Source organism: Ursus arctos, unplaced genomic scaffold (assembly GCF_023065955.2).
Source record: "Ursus arctos isolate Adak ecotype North America unplaced genomic scaffold, UrsArc2.0 scaffold_23, whole genome shotgun sequence".
NCBI classification, from domain to species: domain Eukaryota; kingdom Metazoa; phylum Chordata; class Mammalia; order Carnivora; family Ursidae; genus Ursus; species Ursus arctos.
In genome coordinates, this window is record NW_026622908.1 from 31773810 (window position 1) to 31795457 (window position 21648).

Genomic DNA, 21648 nt, shown 5'->3' on the forward strand with positions numbered 1-21648 from the left:
ATAAACTTACCCTTTCCGGGGGAAAACGGCAATGGCCCGAGGCTCATCCAGGCTGTTGTTGATCAGCACCTTGCGGCAGGAACCATCTAGCCTTGATGCTTCAATGGTATTTCGGCCCGTGTCTGTCCAGTACAGATTCCTGGCCACCCAGTCTACTGCCAGCCCATCGGTGGTCTTCAGCCCTCGCCCGATCACTGTCTCCATGTTGCTGCCATTCAGATCTGCTCTCCTGAGGGAATAGCCCAGGGTTGGATGACTGACCGACTGATCAGAGATAGACTGGATGCCACTTTTAAGTATATTTATTTAAGTAACTTCTACACCGGATGTGGGGCTCAAACTCATGACCCTGAAATCAAGAATCACGTGGTCCTCCAACTAAGCCAGCCAGTCACCCATAGACTGAAACCCCTTTAAACCATCTTCCTGGAATTAGATCCCTACTAGAGTGCCCCATAGGGGCAGAGACCACATATCTATCAGTACATTCCTCAGCCTCTTGCACAGTAGGTACTCAAAATATTAGCAGAATTAATGCGCAAATTCTTGGGAGGACGGAGTGTTTCCTGCTCTAAGTAGGAGGTGTCTGGGCCCATGTCTTGCAGAAGACAGGTTAGTAATTCCCCATGTACTTTAGGGAAGAGATAAGGATTGCTAGGTGGTAATTATAAGAAAGTCAAAGTCATCAAAATCTACCTGTGTATTTTTACATTAGTCCTACACCGGGGAATTCAACCACAGGACGGGGGTATGTCACAAACACTTAGGGAACTTCTCTAAACTACATATTCCTACCTGTTCCCAGCATGAGATTCTTCTGTTCTTGTTTTTTGGTTTTTTTTTTTTTTTTAAGATTTTATTTATTTTTGTGAGAGAGAGCAAGCACACAAGCAAGGGGGAGGAGGAGAGGGAGAAGCAGGCTCCCTGCTGAGCTGGGAGCCTGATGTGGGACTCGATCCCAGGACCCCGGGATCATGACCTCAGCCGAAGGCAGACACTTAATCAACTGAGCCACCCAGGCTCAGCTCTGCAAACATGAGATTCTAATATGCCCTTCAGGGAGAACAAAGGGGCACACCCCTTTCCTCTCACATGAGAATCTCTGCCATGGTAAACCTCTCAAAATAGTGGCAGGGCATCACATTCCTCAGCTACGATAGGATAAAAAAATGGAAAGAATAATAAAAAATAAAGTAAAATAAAACAAAAATATTTTTAAAAACAGCAAAACACAACCTTGTAAACAGTCACAAGCCTTGGCATTTGGCCAGGGCTCCTGTATTATAATACAGATACACAGTTTAGCTACATGGCCTACTCACCAATGAGTCTTAGGGGATGCTTGGAGCTCTCACAGGGCCCAATAGTGGGGCAAAGGCTCCGGGTCCCCAACCTGACTATCTGTTTGTTTGTTTTACATACTGGGCTTCTATTAATCTAGAAATAAACAATAACAACAAAAGAAAACCCAAACCTGAACTCTATTGTAAGCGACAAGCAAGTAAGTCAGGATCGGAACTCACTATCCAAACTACCAAATCACTCAGTCTATTTAGAGATCAACACGGACCATAACCTCACCCCATCAGGGATGGGACACAGGTCCGCATTCTCCAGGAATTTCAGGGATGTTCATACCTGATAACATCCAGGAACACATCTGTGTAATAGACCTTCCCGTCCACACTGTCATAGTCCAGGGAGATGACATTGTTTAGCTCGGGAACAGGGATGTGCACATCTGTGTGGTCGCTGGTGTCCAGCGAGATACGCCGGATGGAGCCTCGGCTGGAGAAGAGCAGGTAGGTCTCGGGAGAGGGATCGCAGGTCTTCCCATCTCGCTTCAGCTGGATGCCAGTGGGGCAGGCGCAGGAGAAGCCCGAGGGCCGAGGCAAGCAGAGGTGGGAGCAGCCGCCATTTCTGGAGCCACACTTGTTAAAACCTGGCGAGGAGAGACGCATGAGCTTTGACACCCAGCCTGGATTCTTGTGGGAATCTTACAAAGGCCCTAGTTTCTTGTGCCTGGTTCTCTGCTGTTCTAAGTGACAGAATCTGGTACCTGGCAGGGATGAGGAAGAAGGAGCAGGTGTGTCTCCCTTCAGGAGGTCTTTTGAAGGGGACAGCATCGTGTGGTTGGAGTCCCAGCCCATGCCCAGATGGAGCACAGCCTGATCCAGGAAGGGGGCTTAGGGAGGTCCTTGTCTCTGAGACTGTAAAAGAATCTCTGTGCTCCGGACGTATCCCTGACACTGAGCTACCCCCAGAAAGCCATCTCTGGCTCACAGCCTGAGGGGTCCTCTCACCCAGGGGTTGTGCCCGGTCCACGGCCTGGATGTCCATGAGGCCCGGCAGGTTGGACCTCACCAGGATGACATTGCTGCCAGTCCCCTTGTCGGCACGGTGAATGCTCCGGGTCTGCCAGTCAGTCCAGTAGATATAGGAGTCAAGCAGGGTGAGGCCATAGGGGTGCTGCACGGGGGACACCAGCGTGTGCCGGCTGGCACCATTCAGGTCGGCAGCCTCAATTCGCTGTGGAGGAAGGAGAGGGTGGGGTATGGCTATGAGTAGACGAGGAGCCCTGAGTAGAGCTCCCGAACAGTCCCCCTCATCTTCCCAGGCTTCCGGGAAGCAACAGGAGCAGGACCCTCACCTCAGTGTGGGCATCGGCCCAGAGCAGTTGGGAGCTGGCCTTGTCCACAGTCAGCCCATTGGGCCATCCTAAGTTGTTGCTGATGAGCACAGTCCGGTCCGAACCATCCATTCCAGACCGCTCAAGCTTGGCGTTCTCCCCCCAGTCTGTCCAGTACATGAACCTGAGCCAGGAAAAATACCCGCTGCTATGTCCGTCCATAGCTCCTATATACTGGAAGTACTGACCATAGGCCAAACGCTGTGAAAAGCATCTCAGGCAAAAAGTGGAGTTGTTGTTTATGGGTCTAGAGTTTCGGATTTGCAAGACGAAAAGGTTCTGAAGATCTGTTTCACCATCATATGAATAGACTTTACTGAGCTGTATACTTAAAAAATGGTTCAGATGGCAAATTTTACGTGGGTTTTTACCACATTTTTTTTTTTAAAAAGAATTTTCCATGGATTCTCTCACTTAATCCTCATAAGAGCATGAGGTATACATTTTCACCGTCACCTCCACTTTCTGGTGAGGAAGCCGAGGATCGGAGGTTAAAAATGGGACCCAAAGTGACAGACACAGCTAATAAATGGTAAAGAATGTCGAATCCTGGATTTCTGACTCCAAGGCTGGTGCCCTTTACCGGTACATTGTCCTACCCGCCCCCCCCCCCCCCCCCCGGCCTGAGAGAAGTCTGAAGGGGCGGGACAGCTCCAGCGAGGTCAGTGTCCGCGTTCCTGTGAGGCATGCTTGTGCTTCGTTGTTCTCTTCCACACCCCCACCCTGGAGCCCCAGCTGAGCTGGCCCACCACGCCGCCCAGAGCCACAGAGCCGGCTCTCACCCCATCTCATGGTACAGCACAATGGCCCGCGGGCTGTCAAGGTTCTGCCACACCAACACTTTCCTCATGGACCCATCCAAGTTGCCCACTTCAATCCGGTTGGTTCCCGTGTCCGTCCAGTACACTTTCCGGCCAATGGCATCGACCGCGAGCCCATCTGTGGTTTGCAGCCCTGCAGGAAGTCAAGAGCACACACTGGCCCCTGCCTTAAAACAGATGGGATGTTTCCCCAGCTCTGTAGCCAGACAGGGGGTCCCTGGGCTGGGAGCAAGGCCCACCTGTGGTGATGATGTCCTCATGCTGCGAGCCATCCAGATTGGCACGGCTGATGCTGTGCAGTGTACTGTCTGACCAGTACACCTTTCCTGGAAAGGGAAGGCTTGGCTCAGACTCGACCCTCGCCTCTCCCATAGGAACACCTATAGCTGACTCATGCCCTGAGACGCCAGGGCAGGTCAGCGAGCCCTCTACCCTTGAGCAGAGGCAATCAAGGGAGATACAGAAATATCATAACAGGAAACTTCTAGGCAGAGATGGAAGCAAGACCCCAAACCATGCCCTCATTACCCAGAGACGGGGGCAGGGCTGTGCCCCAGGGAGCCCCAGGCTCTAAGCAGGAAGCAAAGTGGTGGGAGAGGAAGAACAGCAGTTGCAGTAGGTCGGGGACAGAGGGCCACACGGACCTTCCTGGGGATCTACTCCAATGGCAATGGTGTTCTTCATGGTAATGTTGACAGGTACCACCACGTCGGCAAAATAGGGGATGTCCAAGGAGACCATGCGTATGTCTATTCTCCTGGCGAAGATGAGGAAACTGTTCATGCCTGCCCAGGTGGGGACGAAAGGAAAGAGGCCAGTCACCCTAGCGTAGCCAGTGAGAGGATCTGGAGTGAGGCAAATGGGAGTGCACGCCCCGTCTCTGTTAGTTTCTACTGGCTCCTCGACAAGTTCTTTAAATTGTTCAAACCTCAGCTTCAACATCTGTAGAATGGGAGCTAATAGCAGGGTCCCCCGTAGGATTAGAAGAGATCATGTACCGAAAGCACTTAGCACTGGGCCTGACACACAGCCATAAATGAGAGCTCTTTGTCAATATTATAGATGTGACTCACTTTGAAGGAACTTTTACCGTGAGGTTTAAAAAAGTGAAAGAGGGTTTTCCCGACAACTGGGGAGGGCCCATTCACAGATCCTTTCTCACTCAAATTTCCAAGGAAGTTAGGGTTCAAATGCGGCCTGCCACGTAGCATCCCCTAGGGAAAAACATCAACTTCTAATATCTGGGCAGCCAGACCCTGCTTCTGGGACCGTCCAATTGAGGTTGTCACATACGTCGTACACTCACAAAGTGCCACTTCCAAGGGAGGTACCATGATACTGGAGAGATCATATGTTTTCATATTTATTATACCAGCTTTGGGCAGATAGAACTAAAGTGACTTGTTCTAACCGAATCAGTGTATTATGACAATTTTCCAACAATGAAAGCAAAGCATCTGAGAAAAGAGCATCTTTCTAATATGCATAGAGATCCCATAAGAACCAGTTAGACTCTGCCTATGATCCCATCTACTTGGTCCCTTGGGCCTCTTCCTGGACTTCTCCTTTTCTCTAAAACTTCTTGGTCTTTCCCATGCCTCTCAGAGTACCAGGACCCACTGTTTCTCAGCCCACCCTGGAGTCCACCTACAGGGAAGGAAGAGAGCCCCTGGCCCTCCTGGACAGGCGCTATCCGGCTGTGTGATGTTCCAACTTACCTGGTGAGCAGGTCTTGCCATCAGGCATCAGGTTGATGCCCGTGGGGCAGGTACAACTAAAGCCACTTGGATTTGGGGACCGAAGACATAGATGGCTGCAGCCTCCGTTCTCTCTAGCGCATGGTGTGGATACTGGGTAGGGAGGAGGAGGGGGTCAATGGGGAGGTCTATGGCAAAGGAAAGCCGAGGAGAAGCCACAGCGGCCCGAGGGCTGCTCACCTGGGGGCCGCCGGCGGTGGAAGACGTGGATGTCCATAAGGTTCTCCAAGTTCTCCTGCAGGGTCTCCCGGTCTAGCCCCGTCAGTCGGTCAGCGCTCTGTATGCTCTTGGTCTGCCAGTCAGTCCAGTAGATGCGCTCTCCATACAGGGTCAGCCCAAAGGGGTGGGGGAGCTGGCTTCCAATCAGCACCTGCCAGGGGCCCCGGCACTCGTGTCATCCCCCAGCAAGGCTCGACAGTACAGAGCAATGGTCAAGATAGGGCCACCTCCCCATGGGAAGTCAGGATCCAGCTTCTCCACTACCCCTTGCTGTGCGACCTTGAGCAAGAGCTGGTTATAAAGTCTCTCTGAGCTTCGGTCTGCCAGTCTGGGATATGACCGTGATGGTGCCTGGCTCCAAGGGTTGTGTGATGATAGTAAAAGATGATGTATGATTTACGTAACCTCAGAGTATCTCTGTGCAAATTATCTATTAATTACAAAAGGAAAAACAGCAACTTCACAGTGGACACCACCTTAACCACACCAAGTTAATATCACTGTAAAAGGACAAGCTGACATCAACCCTGCTGATGAGACACACTGGCAGGACATGACTTTATTTAACGTAGTACTCCTGCCCCAAACACATCATCTGAATCTAAGGAAACAGCGGACAGATTGAGGGACGTTCTACAAAATAACTGGTGTTTAATTTTTTAAAATATAAAGGTCAAGAAAGACATAGAAAGGACTTATTTCCTTGACTGGATGGGTTAAATAATTATGAGGAAGTATTCCAGATTAGAGGTTAAAGAGACATGATTACTAAACACAATTGTGATCTGAGATGGGACCCTGGCCTAAGAAAGAAAAAAGGGGCAAAAAAAAGCTGTAAACGACCTTATTGGGGCAACTGGTGGTGAGACTGAATATGGACTGTTAATTAGACAGTAATGTATTGATATGAAATTTCTTTTTATTTTATTTTATTTATTTATTTGACAGAGATAGAGACAGCCAGCGAGAGAGGGAACACAAGCAGGGGGAGTGGGAGAGGAAGAAGCAGGCTCATAGCGGAGGAGCCTGATGTGGGGCTCGATCCCAGAACGCCGGGATCACGCCCTGAGCTGAAGGCAGACGCTTAACCGCTGTGCCACCCAGGCGCCCCAAGATATGAAATTTCTTGACTTCGATCATTGCACTGTGGTTACTGAAGTCAATGTTCTCGTTCTTAGGAAATCAAAACATTTTGGGGTCAAGGGCAGGATGTTTCCAATTTAATCTCAGGTGGTTCAGAAAAATAATGCGTGTGTGTGTGTGTGTGTGTGTGTATGTGCACATGTGTGTAGATAGAAAGAGAATGGTACACCAATTTGACAATTTTCACAACTTTTCTGCAGGTTTGAAATTATACGAATAAATGAGCAAAAACAAAGCGATCACAGGTCCAGTAGGCAATTGGTGATTAGATAGTGTCAGTTGTGACGGTTAGTAGGAAGGGCTGTGCACCGCAATCGACACAAATCCCTAGCTTCCCTTCATCATCAGGCAACGATCCCCCGTCTACCCTCCTTGGCTCTGGAGGGCAGCCACAGCCTCAAAGGAACAGCACACACCTCGTGCTGGTCCCAGCACGCCTGAGTCCTCCTAGCTGCCGGCCAGGGACTGGTGCCTCGGAGGCCGTGAGAGTTGCGGGAGGATGCTTTAGCACCACCCTTACCTTCCTCTTGCTGCCGTCCAGACAAGCAAATTCAATCGTCTTCATGCCAGCATCTGCCCAGTAAAGCCGCTGGGACCCAGAGTCAATGGCTAATCCATTAGGCCAGGTCAGATTGGAGGAGATGATGACCTGGCGGCCGGAGGCATCCATGCCAGCTCGTTCAATCTTGGGACTTGCACCCCAGTCCGTCCAATACATGTACCTGGGCATAGGCAAGGAAGGTCTTACAAGCCTTCTAGTGAACACCCTGTGGGGACTCGGGGTGCCCAGGGTGTCAGCTGCTTGCACTAGTTGCCTCAGCCTCCTGCCTCAGCTCCCAGCCCCATCCTGGGCTCAAAGCTGTCTCCGAAGGTCTCATATATCCTATCACTATTCAAAGGTTCCCCAGGGTTTTAATGAAGGCAGAGCACAATGGCTCAAGGAGTGTTTGGCAAATAAGGCCTATATGGGGATAAACAAAGAGGGGAAGAATGAGGTGCAAGAAATGTTTCCTTGACTGGATGGGTTAAGTAATTATGGTATACAAATTTCATGGAATTCTGCACAACCATGAAGAAGAACAAGATAGCTCTATATTATCGAGTGGAAAGATATCCAGGCTATATAATTAAGTGGAAAAAAAAAAAAGCAAGTTACAAAACAGTATGCCATTATGGTAGAACCAAAACGACCATCACCACCACCAAATATATATATGTGTATGTAAAAGAAAATCTGGGAAAATACCCTCAACTGTTAACTGTTAGCAACGGTTATTGTTGGAGAGTGAGACTATAGGGAGTCATCACTTACTACGGATTTATTAACCTATTGGTTGGTTGGTTGGTTGGTTGATTTACAAGGAGCTCTTTTGTTAGTAGACCAAAAAAAAAAAAAAAAAAAGATGAAAAAATTTAAAAGGCTTCCTTGTCCACTGGGGAGACAGAGTGCCCTCTGTGGTTTCTGTAGCTGCCCTTGCTGCCCTGGTGTGCCCATAAGATCTGGCCACCCTCTCTAACCTCCAGACTCCCCTCTAGAGCTCAGGACTGTGGGATAGGTGGAGCTTGTCCCAAAGGAACAGGTGCTCACCCGCCCATGGGTTCCACCACGATGTCCCGGGGACGATCAAGGTTCTCCCAGATGAGCACAGTCCTCATGCTGCCATCTGTGTTGGCCACCTCAATCCGGTCTGTGCCTACCAAGAAGTAAGGGGAAAAGATATCAACTCTATTCTTGGTCCTTCGCTCTACTACCTTCCATGCCCAGCACAGAGCCTGGGATGTAACAGATGATCAAGAACTATTTTATAATAGATGTGCAACCAATACTGAGTGAACTGAATTTGGAGAAGATGCTGCTGCAGGTCCAAGGACCACGCTTTGAGTAGCTCTGGTATAAGGCATTCCTCTTGCCTCCCAGACTCACCTGGCTCATAGAAAATGCCTGTTTCATTAAGACAGTGATGGAAGGAAAACCACAGGGCATAGTTTCCTTCTCTGAAATACTTCAAAACATTCTGGAACACCAGCAACACAGCAGCAGTAGCTGCCATTTGATTGGCACATGCCAAACCCTTAGATAGGAGCACCTAGCCTCAGCTTGACAGCAGTCCCACCACTTCTGACCTACCAAGAGCTAAGGCCGAGACAAGTGGTCTAGGAGGGGCACCAGGTCCCTTCTATCTGAGGCTAGAATTTTAATAAGAAGAAGCCCACAGTGCCAGGCCATGGCTGTCCCGTACATACCTGCATCTGTCCAGTATAGCTTGTTGGTGACCCAGTCAATGGCTAGGCCTGCTGGACTCTCCAAACTGGTATCCACTACCACCTAGACAGAAAGCAAAGCTGTTATCACCGACTGGACTTGTACCTAGCTCTGGGGCCCAAGTGTACCACTTCCCAAGGTTGGCACAGGTATGGGAAGCCGTGACCCAGGAGAGGGTGGATTCCGCCCCTGAGTCTCTGCCTTCCCCGAGGGCCTGGGCCCTCGATGGGCCCTACCTCCTGTCCTGTTCCATCCCACTTGGCCCTGCTGATGGTGTCAGTGCTGACATCTGTCCAGTACACGTGGTCATCCCGCGAGTCCCAGTCAAGGGCCACAGCACTGCGCACGTCAGCCAGTGGGATGACATCGTCGGACAGGTCCTCTGTGTCGAAGCTGATCCGACGGATGTCCATCCTTCGGGCAAAAAGCAGGAACTTGTCAAGACCTGATCAAAGGCCGAAAGGGGTCTTCTTTTAATGCTCTAAATCCAATCACAGTGACAGACACAGACGCTCACCTGTGTGACATCTGGTTCAATCACACTTTGTCCCCTTTGGATCTGGTGCCCTTTGTCCCCTACTCTTCACACCTCAGGCCCCCTGTGAGCACTGGGCGCCCGTGCTGACAGACTCAGACTTTAGGGTCAATGGACTAGGAAACAGACTCTCCTGGGGGGCCAGAAGTGCATCCTGTTTAAGCATCTGTCAGCTTCACCTCCTTTGCTCTCCTTTTTGCTCAGCCCCTTTGGCTGCACTGGCTGGCTGGCCATCCACCCCACCCGGCCCTGCTCCCTTCCGTGCCTGCTTCAGGGCTGAGGCTCCGCTCCACCCCCTACGTGCCCTTCTCCTCACAAAGTCAGCCAACAATGACTACTGAGCACTTACTCCTTGCGAGGCCCTGAGCCCAGTGCTCTTCTTGCCTTTACTCTCAAAGCAACTCTCTGTGATTCACGTCATTCTTGTTCTCATTTCCCAGCTTAGCAACCACGAGGCTGACTGCAGGTCAAGGAGCTTGCCCAGCTTCGCCCAGCTACAAAGCACCAGAGCTGGGACTTGAACTCAGCTCTGGCTCCAGAGAAGGAGCTCTGGCCACCCCCATGGTCTATCTGAATATTTCTCAGTATGCATTGAGAAGGCACTTCCTGCCTTGCTTCATCAAGTGTCTTCTTTTAAGCTTTGGGGAGGTCCTGGGGAAACCTCTTGTACCTCACTGAGGCAAGAGGGACAAAGCTGGGCACTTACAAGAATGCAAGGAAGGTATGTTCTCAATCGAGGTGTGTTAAACGAATAGCCCCTGTTCCTCCAAATAGTTTGCCTAATATCACTCTCTGGAAAGGACCCAGATCCCAAGAGAAATTTGGTTTTAACAAGGGACAAGAGGGTCAGCGAGTACACAGCAGTAAGTAAGAGCAGCTGCTGATGTGTGAGGAATTACCCCTAGTCCCTTGCTGGTCACGTCATACTCCTGGATCACCCTTCTCTGGACTATTCTTAGGAAAAGTCACCTGCAACTCTGAGCTATACAGGGCTACCCTCTCAAGGCAATGACCCTGCAGAAGCTCAAAGGAAGCCAAAACAGCAGTTCAGGGAGCGACCAGGGAACCCCATTATCTCCCACTCGTTAGACATGTATTTATCCAGGGTCTACACATACAGAGCATCACCAGAGGTCCTAATCTTGGCTCTCTGGCTTAGGGGCTGAAAGGAAGTCATTAACAGGGTGAAGCTAAAGGTAAAGAGATAGAAACCCCTGCTTTGTAGAAGGGCCTGGAACCCTCTCACTGCCTATGGATAAAGCATCCTACCTGGTGAAATGATCCACCAGCCTGGTTGCAGGAATTAATACTCAACCGGGAGGTCTCACTGAGCCTCTGGCCTCAGCTTTGATAAGGGAGCCATCGGCCTCTTAAGTTCTTCCTCTCCAGGGGCTATCTATGGAGCCTGGCTCTCCCCCATGACAGGCAACCCCCTGAATTCCTATCTCCTGTTGCTTCTGCCCACCTTCACAAGGCACATCCCCTGAGGCAGGTGCCCCAGACCCACTTACTCTGGGCACAGGCGTGGCTGCTGATCTTGCGGAAGCCGGTGGGGCAGGCGCAGGTGTAGTTCTGGCCACTGGGCAGACACAGGTGGGTGCAGCCTCCATTGTTGTCCCCACAGCGGTTCTTCCCTGTTCAAAGAGCCCAGAGCAAAAGGGTCAGGAAAGACCAAAGCTTGGCAGAGTCCACCCCAAGGCAAGTGAGTAGGGGGTTAGTAGGGGTTTAGCCAGGGTATGAGCTCCCTGGAAGGAGGAACTATGTCTCATTATTTTTGGTATCTGCCCCAGCCGTGAACACAGTGAATCCCTGACAGAAGAGATAGTCTATAAATGTTTGCATGAATCAAACGGGGACAGTGAAGCCGATTTTCTTGAGTCTCGGCGTTGTACCCTAAATGTCCAGCAGAGGGAGAAATTGGCCTGTATCAGTGCCAACCGCAAATTTCCCTGCCAGAAACAATGCCAGCTGTGACAGGTGCAGGAAAGGGTCTCAGAGGCACTGGAGGTCTACCAGGTGCGTCGTTTCTTACCTGCAGGCTGGCGCTGGGGGTGCAGGGTGTGGATGTCCATGGGGAAATGGAGTTTGTTACGAATGATCTCCTGGTTCTTGCCAGTGAATTTGTTAGCACTATTGATGCTCTTGGTATGCCAATCTGTCCAGTACAGGCTGTCTTCAAACACGGTGATGGCAAAGGGATGCGGGAGGCCTGGGGAAAGTCCAGAAGGACCTCAGTCCAGACAAAGCCTGCCACGGGCTCCTGGCCCAGGCCTGGCAACTTCACAGATCTCACCCTTTGCCAAGGCTCCTGGGGGCTGGGACTGAGGACGAAGGATGAGAGATGAAGGAGAACGGAGAAAGGGCCTCACCCTGGCTAATGACAGCCTTGCGGTGACTCCCATCCAGATTGGCCCTCTCGATGACATGGTGCTTAGCATCCACCCAGTACATACGATGCCCAGCATAGTCGATGGTGAGGCCATTGGGCCAGAAGAGATGAGTATCGGCAATGATGCGGCGTCCAGAGCCATCCATGCTGGAGGCCTCAATGCGGGGGGTGTTGCCCCAGTCTGTCCAGTAAATGGTACTAGAAGAGACAAAAGGAAATTGAGAAACAGGCAGCAGAAGGCAGGTAGTAACAGGAATAATAATCAGACCGGGGCCCTTTATCCATTTGACCCGGGGAACTCCAGCTGGTAGGAGACACATTCTGTGTGTAGCCCCCAGAGTGTTTTCTAAATGTCTGAATTTAAATGTCTCTAGCTGGGCATTTATTCATTTAACAATTTTTTTTTAATAGTTCCTACAGGGCTGTCTCTTAGGGATTAGGAGTATAACAGTGAACAGAGCAGACAAAAATCCCAACCCTTGTAGGAAACTTTTTTTCTAATAACAAAAGTTATTAATTTTTATTAATTGGCTCAACACTATAACTAATAATAAAAATATTAAGTGCCTGCAATGATCTAATGTGTATTATGTCATTTAAAATGCATCTCGTTTTGGGTGGGTAAATGGGTGAAGGGAGTCAAAAGGTACAAACTTCTAGTTATATAATGAGTAAGTCATGGGGATGTAACATAGGGCATAGTGACTATGGTTAATCACACTGTACTGTATTATTTGAAAGTTGCTAAGAGAGTAGATCTTAAAAGTTCTCATCACAAGAAAAAATTGTTGTGACTGTTGTATGCTGACGGATGTTGATGAGATTGCAGTGATCATTTTGCAATATATACAAATATTGAATCATTACGCTGTACATCTGAAACTAATATAAGGTTATATATGTCAATTATACCTCCATTTTAAAAAACGAGTCTCTTTTAATCTTCACATGGCGAGGAGGTAGGTATGCTTTTTTTATCACCAATTATAAGTGAGTGAGTGGAGATATAGACTGACCCAAGGTCATAGAGCCATTTACTGCAGAGCCAGGACTCAAATCCAAGCGTGTCTGGGAGCAGAGCCCATGCTGTTAATGCCACACTGTGAAGAGGCCCTCCAAGAAGATCTGGCCCAGGTGGCCTGGGAACTGTCCCTAGAGGTTGCAAGAGGGATTTGGGAGCTTGAGACACAGCTCACTCACCCCTCCATGGGGTGCAGGGCAATAGCCCGGGGCTTCTCAAGGTTTTGCCATAGCAACACCTTCCGATGGGCCCCGTCCAGGTTGGCCACCTCAATCCTTGATGTCCCCGAGTCGGTCCAATAGAGTTTGTCATGCACCCAATCCACAGCCAGGCCCCCTGATGGAAAGAGGCAGCAGGAAAGTGTCAGGGATTCAGCCATGGCTCCTCTGTGCCAATGTAACAAGAGCAACATCTTTTCACGAAGGTTTAGGGTCAGGCGCTGTTCGAACCATGTTACGTATACTAACTAACTTGATCGTCACAACAACTCTGGGGGCTAGATACTAGAATCCCCGCGAAGATGAAGAAATTGAGGTACAGAGAAGTCAAGGAGCTGTCCAAGGTCAAGCACTTCCTCTTCTCAGCCAACCATATTCTACTTCCTGAATCCTGGCTCCCTGACCCACGCCCAGGGTCCCCCGCCGCACTGGCTCAAGGGTTTGCAAACTGTGGCTCAGAGTTTTGTAGAGGTACTTCAGAAGTTCCATAAGCATATGAGTCAAATGTGCTTGATACCAAATTCTAACCCACTTCACTGGCTTGTAGAATGGCCTGAGATTGACAGAGTAAGCTCTTGGGTTTTTTTTATCTGTAAACATTTGGATGTATGTATCTGGGTCGAGGAGAATATCCTTAATACTAACCAATCAAAACAAAATTCTGAACTGAACCAAATGCTAAGACTTTGAGCGAGTTGTAACTGCTGTCCATAAATCTCTGATTTCAAATGATTACATTCGTCAAAACAACTCATTGCTATTGAGCCCGCCTAACGAGCAAATGTCATAAACCTGAACCCATAAAATTCATATTTTCTCTACTAGAATTCTATCCGAGATTTCACTGGAAGAAAAAGATGTTCTGCTGCCCAAGGTTTACAAGCCACTATCCTGTTCCTTCCACCGCTGCTTTGCACACGGTGTGGCCCAGCCCTTCCCCCTAGGGCCTCATTCCCTACCTGGGCTCTCGAGCCCTGTGGACACCACCTCCTCCACATTGCTGCCATTGAGGTTGGCACGGAGGATGCGGTCCAGGGTAACGTCTGACCAGAAGACGAGCTCGCGCCGGTGGTGGAAATCCAGGGCAATGGCGTTCTCCAGGTTGTTGAGCAGCAACGTGTACTCGGAGCGGTGCGGCAGCACCTGCCGGATGTCGATGCGATTGGCGAACAGTAGCACAGGCTCCGGCCCTGGGACGTGGCATAGAAATGGGGCCCCCACTGGGCTCCAGAGCTGCCCCTGACACCCATCAGTGTGCACCCCCAGCTCCTCAGCTGACAGATGGGGTCCCCTACCCCTAAGAGCATGTCCGGAGCTGCTGGTAGCAGGACTAGAAGAGCGGGAGCCTGTGAAGCTTAGTCTCCCATAACCGCCCCCCCCCCCCCCGCCCCAGCAGAGATTTCCTTGGGGCTCGGAATACAACTCACAGCTCCATTTTACGGAGATGAAAACTCTCTTTACCTCTCAGCAAATCCCCAAGGACTGGAGTCCCTGGATGTCTCCAGGCTCAGCCCTCTGTCCACCGAGGCGAACGCCAACAGCCCTTACCCAGAGCCTTGCAGCTGCGTCGGTCGGGCCGGAGCTCATAGCCTGCTTCACACCAGCACTGGAAGGCCCCTTCACTGTTGGTGCAGCCCTGGCTGCAATACCCCTCCTCCGCGCATTCATTCACATCTGGGAGGACCGGGCAGGGTCAGGAGATCTCCGTTCTGCCATCCTCCCACCCCAACTCCCAGGCTGACTAGTCACTTCCCTGCCCACATAGCCATCTACTCTCTAGGCCTAGTGGGAAGGCCATACGACAAGTGGTTAAAGGGCTTCAAGGTCATGGAGACCTGGGCTATAATCCCAACTCTGCTCTCACCGGCTCTGTGGCCATCAGTAAGTTACTTAACCTTTCTGGGCTTTGGTTTCCCCATCTGTGAAACAGACAGGACCATCGCCACCTCCTAGGGGGGATGATGAAATGAGGTCACGTCCGTCAAATGTCTGACCCAGGGGAAGCACAGCTGTCTGTCCGCTGCCCCTGCCCAGCTCCAAAGCAGGCCCCAGCTCACCCTGGCACATGTGCCCATCTTCGGTGAGCCGGTAGCCTGTGTGGCAGGTACACTGCACCACCCCCCGCACCATCTGGCACTTCTGGGCGCAGCCACCGTTGTTAACATTGCAGTTCTCCTCACCCGTCCGGGGCCCTGTGCCAGCCAAGCCAGAGATGGGAGTTGAGCCCAGAATCCTCCCCCAGACAGCCAACTTGGCATTCCACCTGGACCACGAAGAACAGCTCCCGAGGCTGCAAGAATCCCTAGGGAGGATTCGCTTTGAACCGCATGGGTGGGGTTCAGCCACAGACCAGGGGCCAGGCCCGCCCACTGGGGACACTCACGGCAGTTCTGCTGTGGGCTTTCATCACTGTTGTCCCCACAGTCGTTGACCCCATTGCACAGCTTCCTCTGCCCGATGCAGCGTCCATTCCAGCACAGGAACTGGTCCGAGGCACACTGGGGGCTTCCTAGAAAGGGGGGTTGCAGAGCAGGGCTGGAGGGAGAGGCAGGTCACAGCAGGGCAAGGCTTGGGTCAACAAAGGGATGGGAGCCTGTCATTTTCTAGGGCGAGCTGGAGACAGATGAGACTCAAGGTGGGAGGGTCGGGGTCCAGGGCAGGAAGCAGCTCAGACAGGGCTGGCTGGATGTCTACATTCGTTCGCTCCCCAGGACACCACAGTGGGATGGTGAGGGACATGGGACAGAAGGAGAGAGTGCATCCATGTGTCCGGCAGCCTGGGGCAGGGCTAGGGCAGTGGGGGCTGCGAGCCACAGAGAACAGTCCCCGCTCACTAGGCAGAGCAACAGGCAGGCTGGCTGGGTATGAGTCAGACGTGAGATGCTGCTGACGCCGTGTTCTAGGCCATAAGGCTGGGCAGGCTAACAGCTGCACCTGGATTTGACACTGGTAACTGAGAAGGGCAGGGAAAACCCAGGCTGTGGGCAAGATCTGACGAAAGCATCCCTGCAGCCCAGCTGGAACGGCAGTGGTGACACCGTCCGTCCACCCCTGTCCTCCAACCCAACCACGGGTCCAGGGGCCTGGGGTACCCCCGGGAGACTCCACCTGTGTTCTCACAGTTCTCTTCATCACTGTTGTCTGCACAGTCGTCCTCCCCATCACAGCGCCAGGACAGACGGACGCAGCGGCCCGACCGGCAGCGGAACTGTTCCGCGGTACACATGGAGGTGGCTGGGCAAAGCAAAGGCCTCATGAAAGGCTGGCCCCATTGTGGCCCAAGGCTCCACCCTGCTGCCCCAAACTGCACTTCGAGCCAGCATCCACGCCACTCTCTCGTCACGGTTGTTCTGAACAGCGTCTTTGTGCAAATCAGAAAAAAAAGACAACCTTTCCTCAAGACGCCTTTGTGGTGGCCGCGAGAAAACTGCCGGGACGGATATATAAACCTGTGTAATTACAGAATGCATACGTCCACGGTGTGACTGGCATCCCTTTGGACATAGCGCCTCTATGCTGTGCCCAACCTACACCACCATCCACGACAGTCCTGTCCCACCTGTCTTTACTGACAGTGGCCTCTTTGGCTCCATGAGCCCTTTCCCTACCTCTGGCCCAGCACCTTGGCCCTGCCCCCACTCACTGCAGTTGCGCTCATCAGATTGGTCATCACAGTCCGCATCGCCGTCACAGCGCCAGCCTGCGTTGATGCACAGGCCGCTGTCACACATGAACTCCCCTGAGCGGCAGGGCTGGTGGGAGGCTGGGGAAACAGGACAGACTCCTGTCTCTAGCCAGTCCCTGCACACAGTGTCCAGGGCAGATCAGAAAGCCCGGCCCCAGCACCTGGCTCCTCCATCTCGGCCTAACAGGGAGCAGGGAATCCAGAAACTCCTCCCCGGAGCTCCTGCCCCAGCTGGCACCTGTGTCTTACCACCCCAGAAGTTCCTCTGGGCCTGGCCTCCCTCCCTCCTCCTCCACCCTGCTGGCCAGACCACTCACAGCAGTCGGACTCGTCTGACCAGTCTCCACAGTCATCGTCCCCGTCACAGTGGTAGATATCGAGGATGCAGCGGCCGTAGGCACACTGGAACTCCTCCAGGTTGCAGGGGGGTGCTGGCACTGCTGAGGCTGGAAGGCATGCAGGGGTAGGGAGGGGCATACGCTCAGGTCTGGACAGAGGACAGAGGCCCTGACTCCTCCAAGGGGTGAGACGTTCAGGCAAGGAAAGCGAGTTTCATCTGAGACAGCTCTGATAGACTCCCGTGTGCTGGTGGACCGAAGCAAGCCCTCCCTCTACACCTGGGGAACACGCTTCCACCCTAGCCCAGCCTCCCAGGTGCAGGTGCGGTCCTTGAAGAGCCCGCCCTCCTGTCCCACTGCGCATGCACTCTGCAGCTTGACCCTCGGCCCCTGGGATGCAGCCCTCTGCCCCGGCCCAGCCCACCAGCCTGGTTTCTGGGGCCACTCACGACAGCTCTCCTCGTCAGAGCCATCTTTGCAGTCGGTGTCACCATCGCAGTACCAGTGCTCAGCGATGCAGCTTCCGTCACTGCAGCGGAATTCCTTGTCAGAGCATTTGCGCATGTCTGGGGGACGCAACGGGACAGGGATCCTGCAGGAGCCCTACAGGCTGCCCTCCTTGGATTATCCCCAATGCCCACCCTTGCTGCCCCTGCGGGTCTGACCCAGTCCCTGCCAGACATCACAGATTCGGTGCAGACTCTGGTGGGAGGGAGCCATGGCCCTGGAAAGACTGGGCCTTGGGCTCCTGTCCCACAGTTCCCGGGGTTTCTGCACCGTTCTGCCCCTCTGCCTTCCTCTGGGTGCTCCAGATGCTCGAGCCGCTGCTGCCCGTTCTCCTGGAGGCCAGACCACCGCAGCCTTCGCCCCACCCTCACCCCCAGAACTCCACTTACCACACTGCTCATCACTGTTGTCACCACAGTCGTTGTCCCCATCGCAGTGCCACAGGCTCCGGATGCAATAGCCGTTCTGGCAGGGGAACTCGTCCTCCTCACACTCCCGGGGGGCTGTGGGCACAGAGCAGTCAGGCTGCGGCAGGCCCAACAGAAAGCCCCACAGAACAGGGCAGTCAGGCTACTCCAGCACTGCCACGAGGGATCTGAAGCAGGGGGCCCTCTCTTGGGCTCATCCAACCAAGAGGGGAGGTGAAAGGAGGGACAAAGAGCTGAGGACCCTGGAGGTGATGTGGACCTGGGGAATCATTTTTCAACTGAAAAATCCCTTCCCAGCAGAGCGTGATGGAGCCCGCCTGGCGCCACCGGCACTCACGACAGTCCTGCTCGTCGGAGTCGTCCTCGCAGTCGTTGTCCCCATCACACACCCAGGAGCGCCGGATGCACTTGCCATTGTCACAGTGGAAGTCAAGAGGAGAACAGGTGGGCAGCACTGAGTCCCGGGAAAAGAAGGCAACAGACTCAGTGTGGGATACTTCCCGAGGCAGCCTCACCTTGGCTGGAAGCCCTTGGCCAAGGCCCCTTCCCCCATGTCTCCCCAGTCCTTCCTCACAGACTCCCAAGCCTGCCCCCAGCTGATGGAGAAGCTAAGCAGAAACCACAGCTAAGAAGCCGGAGTATTCCAGAGTATTCTCAGGGAATGGCCACGAGGGGTTCACAGGGCAGGGCAGCCCAAGGAACCCCAAACCACTAAGAAAGCAGTAAGGGAAACATGAGTAAGAAAAAGAGGTGTATTTTTTTTCCTTTTCCTCCTGTTAAATGATGATTAACCCATCTGGGCTCAATTTCCAGTTCTAGAACTCATTACTTCTCACACTGAGCAAGTCAGGTACCCTCTCTGAGCCATAGGTTCTCTGATGGTAACAATGGGGGTAATTATACTTGGCTCACCGCGGTCTTTTGAGATAATGCACACGACAGTGCTACATGAAAGTGAGCCATTTATCATCACAATTAGCTGCACTGGTGGGGTTAACAAGGTCCAGGTTGTAGCTTCAATCTTATTAGACTAATTAGCCACCCTCAGACACAGGTGCTGCAGGTGCCCCAGACAACTGGCTCAGCCACAATAGGGCTAGAGGTCAAGGCAGGATGCCCCAGCCTGTTGTGCAGACATTACTATGCGAGGGGAGAGGAAGATTTAAAAGGACTATAAGATTTCTTGCAAAGTTCCTATTATTAAAAAAGATATGATTATACAGAATACCAGCATAAGAAACAGAAATAATCTGCATCCGCATGTAGTAAGCACATTTAAAAAATGCACAAATACGGAGTACAAATATACAAACATATTCACATGAATACAGAGAGATCTATTTAAAGAGACTGCCTACAGTTTTCAAGGGTGTTTTCTTCCACACTTGTCACAGTTTATTGGTCATAGCCGCATGGAAATACAGTAAAGACAGGAGGATTGGAGCCATATATATCGTAAAGACACCTCCCATCTGTCAACACCTGTCACCCTCACAGGAGCCCAGCGTGCTAGGTCTGACACAGCCGGTGCACAGAACACTCCCTCAGACCCTCATCCCTGCGTCCTTCTTCTACCTACGGCTTCCTGCCACTGCCTGGGATGGGGGTGGGGGGGCTGGAGGTGCCTGGTGGGGGAGGGAGGTGCTTACTACAGCCATCCTCATCGCTGTGGTCCCCGCAGTCATTGTCGCCGTCACACTGCCACTGCGCAGGGATGCAGGTACACTCGCCGAGGGCACTCACCGCACACGTGAAGTGGCTCCGACCACAAGCACACTCGGGGCTGTTGGCGAGGCCTGGGCACAGGGGAAAGGAACCAGGAAGGGCTCAGCTTCTGCCCAACCAAAGCCCATTCGAGAGAGTAAAGCAGAGGAGCCCAGTCCAGGGGCACTGTCACCCAGGGAGCCACAGTGATACCACAGGGAAATGGAGAGCATGCAATCATGCCTTCCCCCGTGCTCCAAGGCACAAATGCTTGAGAAGATACTGTGGCTCTGGATTCATAAGCAGTCCAGGTACCCCCTCTAGGACCAGGTTTTTTGCCCAGTACCCCCAAGAGACCGGAGATAAATGATGCCACTCGGAGAGACGGTGCTCTTGGGGAAAAGGAGCAGGGGGACAGAAAAGGTGATGCAGAAAGAGAAACTGAGTACCCTTCCCTCCAAAGCTAGGTTGAAATATGGATGCTTTTGTCTCCGGCCAGGACCCCACCCTTGGTTGTTGGCCAGGGAGGACAAGAAATAGTGGAATTAAAATGCCGGAGCCCCTTTTGGAATAAGGAATCCACACAGGGGAGCAGGAAGCAGCACTGGTGGTTTTGAGTCTCCTGGTCAGAGGTCAGAACTCACCTTTGAGGAGGGTGACCGGGAGAAGCAGGGCCCCAGGGGGAGGGGACAAAGGCCACCTCAGGGCAGAGTGACTGGGACCAGTCAGAGCCTTCCTGTCTGTGGGACAGGCCACAGCCCGGAGGAAGGATGGCAGAAGCAGCCCCCTCCCCCAGCCTCAGCAGCACGCAGCTGGGCTTCCCTATTGAGCATGGAGCTATCTGCCTGGCCAAGTCCCATGACCGGCTGCTGTGCCCCCTCCCCAGCGTGCCCAGCAGGATGCTCTGGGATGGCGTGTGAATGGCTCAGTGCCCCTGCTCCAGCCTCAGCTGGAACAAAGGGTTCTGCCAGGGTCACTCTCCCCCCTCCCCTGCATTCATCTAACCCGCTGGGCTGCTGCAGCTGGGAAAGAAGGGGGCCACCGCTCATTGCTCATCTCTCCCCCTCGCTTTCTTCTCCCCTTCCTCTCCTTAGCTGGGCCCTGCCCTCAGGCTGGGCTGGAACAGGGAAGGAATTAGGGCACAGAATGAAAGGGTGCACTGCTATCCCCTCCAAAAGCAAGGAGAGAGCCCTGAAGCCATCCCTCTCCACTTGAACCTCCAAAGTGTGAGCATAAAGCATGGATTCCTAACCTGCAGATGGATGGATGGATGGATGGATGGATGGATGGATGGCCAACATTTGGGATTAGTGAACCATTGAAACTATAGGCAAAATGTACATTTCTGGAGTAAAGGACCACAGAGTTCACCAGATTCTCAACTGAGACCTCGGCCTCCCGCTCCACAAGCTAAGGGAATCAGCTGCCCTAGAAAAGATGCCGGGTTTCCTATGGAAACCAAAGGAATCCTTTTGAGAGGTGCAGCATCTCTACACTTCGGAGGAAGGTTTTACTCCAAGCCCAGGGCTCTTCTCTGTCCAGGTCTCTCTGCAAGTGCAGGACAGAGGCTTCTTCCCCAGGGAAGCACTGAAGACCCGGCTGCCCCAGCCCCAGTCCCATCCTCTTGGGCCTATTCTGAGAGCACGGAGAAGGGAAGAGGCTTTTTTCACTCAGACCCTGAGCAACTTTTGTACTGTGACCAGCTCATCACAGCTGTGGGCACTGCTTCAAGGAACTCTGGTTGGATGAAACAGCAGAGACTAAATATTCCAAAGGACTCCGTTCAGTGGGCTTCCCAGCATACAGATCCCCTTCACAGGGAGAAATGGTGAAGAGCAAAGATAAGACTAACTCAGTGCTTCTCAACCAGGGATGGTTTTCCCCCAGGGAGACACTTGGCAACGTGTGACCACGTTTTTGGTTGTCGTGAC

The 21648-nt window shown here is 52.4% G+C and overlaps 1 protein-coding gene across 1 annotated transcript in view; it reads right to left on the reverse strand.

The window, feature by feature from the left end:
- LRP4 (LDL receptor related protein 4) overlaps nucleotides 1-21648 on the reverse strand; it is a 52593-nt gene that overhangs the window by 19378 nt on the left and 11567 nt on the right. The window contains exons 2-29 of the mRNA XM_026511985.4: nucleotides 19663-19809; nucleotides 18351-18467; nucleotides 17975-18088; nucleotides 17528-17644; nucleotides 17058-17186; nucleotides 16699-16818; nucleotides 16164-16289; nucleotides 15439-15564; nucleotides 15113-15247; nucleotides 14604-14729; nucleotides 14015-14245; nucleotides 13017-13173; nucleotides 11797-12014; nucleotides 11460-11636; nucleotides 10939-11061; nucleotides 9129-9337; nucleotides 8874-8955; nucleotides 8218-8323; nucleotides 7150-7351; nucleotides 5448-5637; nucleotides 5229-5360; nucleotides 4155-4295; nucleotides 3750-3836; nucleotides 3472-3643; nucleotides 2651-2813; nucleotides 2304-2529; nucleotides 1639-1942; nucleotides 11-229 (exon numbers count right to left, since the gene is read on the reverse strand). Coding sequence (XP_026367770.1) covers nucleotides 11-229; nucleotides 1639-1942; nucleotides 2304-2529; nucleotides 2651-2813; nucleotides 3472-3643; nucleotides 3750-3836; nucleotides 4155-4295; nucleotides 5229-5360; nucleotides 5448-5637; nucleotides 7150-7351; nucleotides 8218-8323; nucleotides 8874-8955; nucleotides 9129-9337; nucleotides 10939-11061; nucleotides 11460-11636; nucleotides 11797-12014; nucleotides 13017-13173; nucleotides 14015-14245; nucleotides 14604-14729; nucleotides 15113-15247; nucleotides 15439-15564; nucleotides 16164-16289; nucleotides 16699-16818; nucleotides 17058-17186; nucleotides 17528-17644; nucleotides 17975-18088; nucleotides 18351-18467; nucleotides 19663-19809 — 4396 coding nt within the window. The remainder of the gene's footprint in view (nucleotides 1-10; nucleotides 230-1638; nucleotides 1943-2303; nucleotides 2530-2650; nucleotides 2814-3471; nucleotides 3644-3749; nucleotides 3837-4154; nucleotides 4296-5228; nucleotides 5361-5447; nucleotides 5638-7149; nucleotides 7352-8217; nucleotides 8324-8873; nucleotides 8956-9128; nucleotides 9338-10938; nucleotides 11062-11459; nucleotides 11637-11796; nucleotides 12015-13016; nucleotides 13174-14014; nucleotides 14246-14603; nucleotides 14730-15112; nucleotides 15248-15438; nucleotides 15565-16163; nucleotides 16290-16698; nucleotides 16819-17057; nucleotides 17187-17527; nucleotides 17645-17974; nucleotides 18089-18350; nucleotides 18468-19662; nucleotides 19810-21648) is intronic.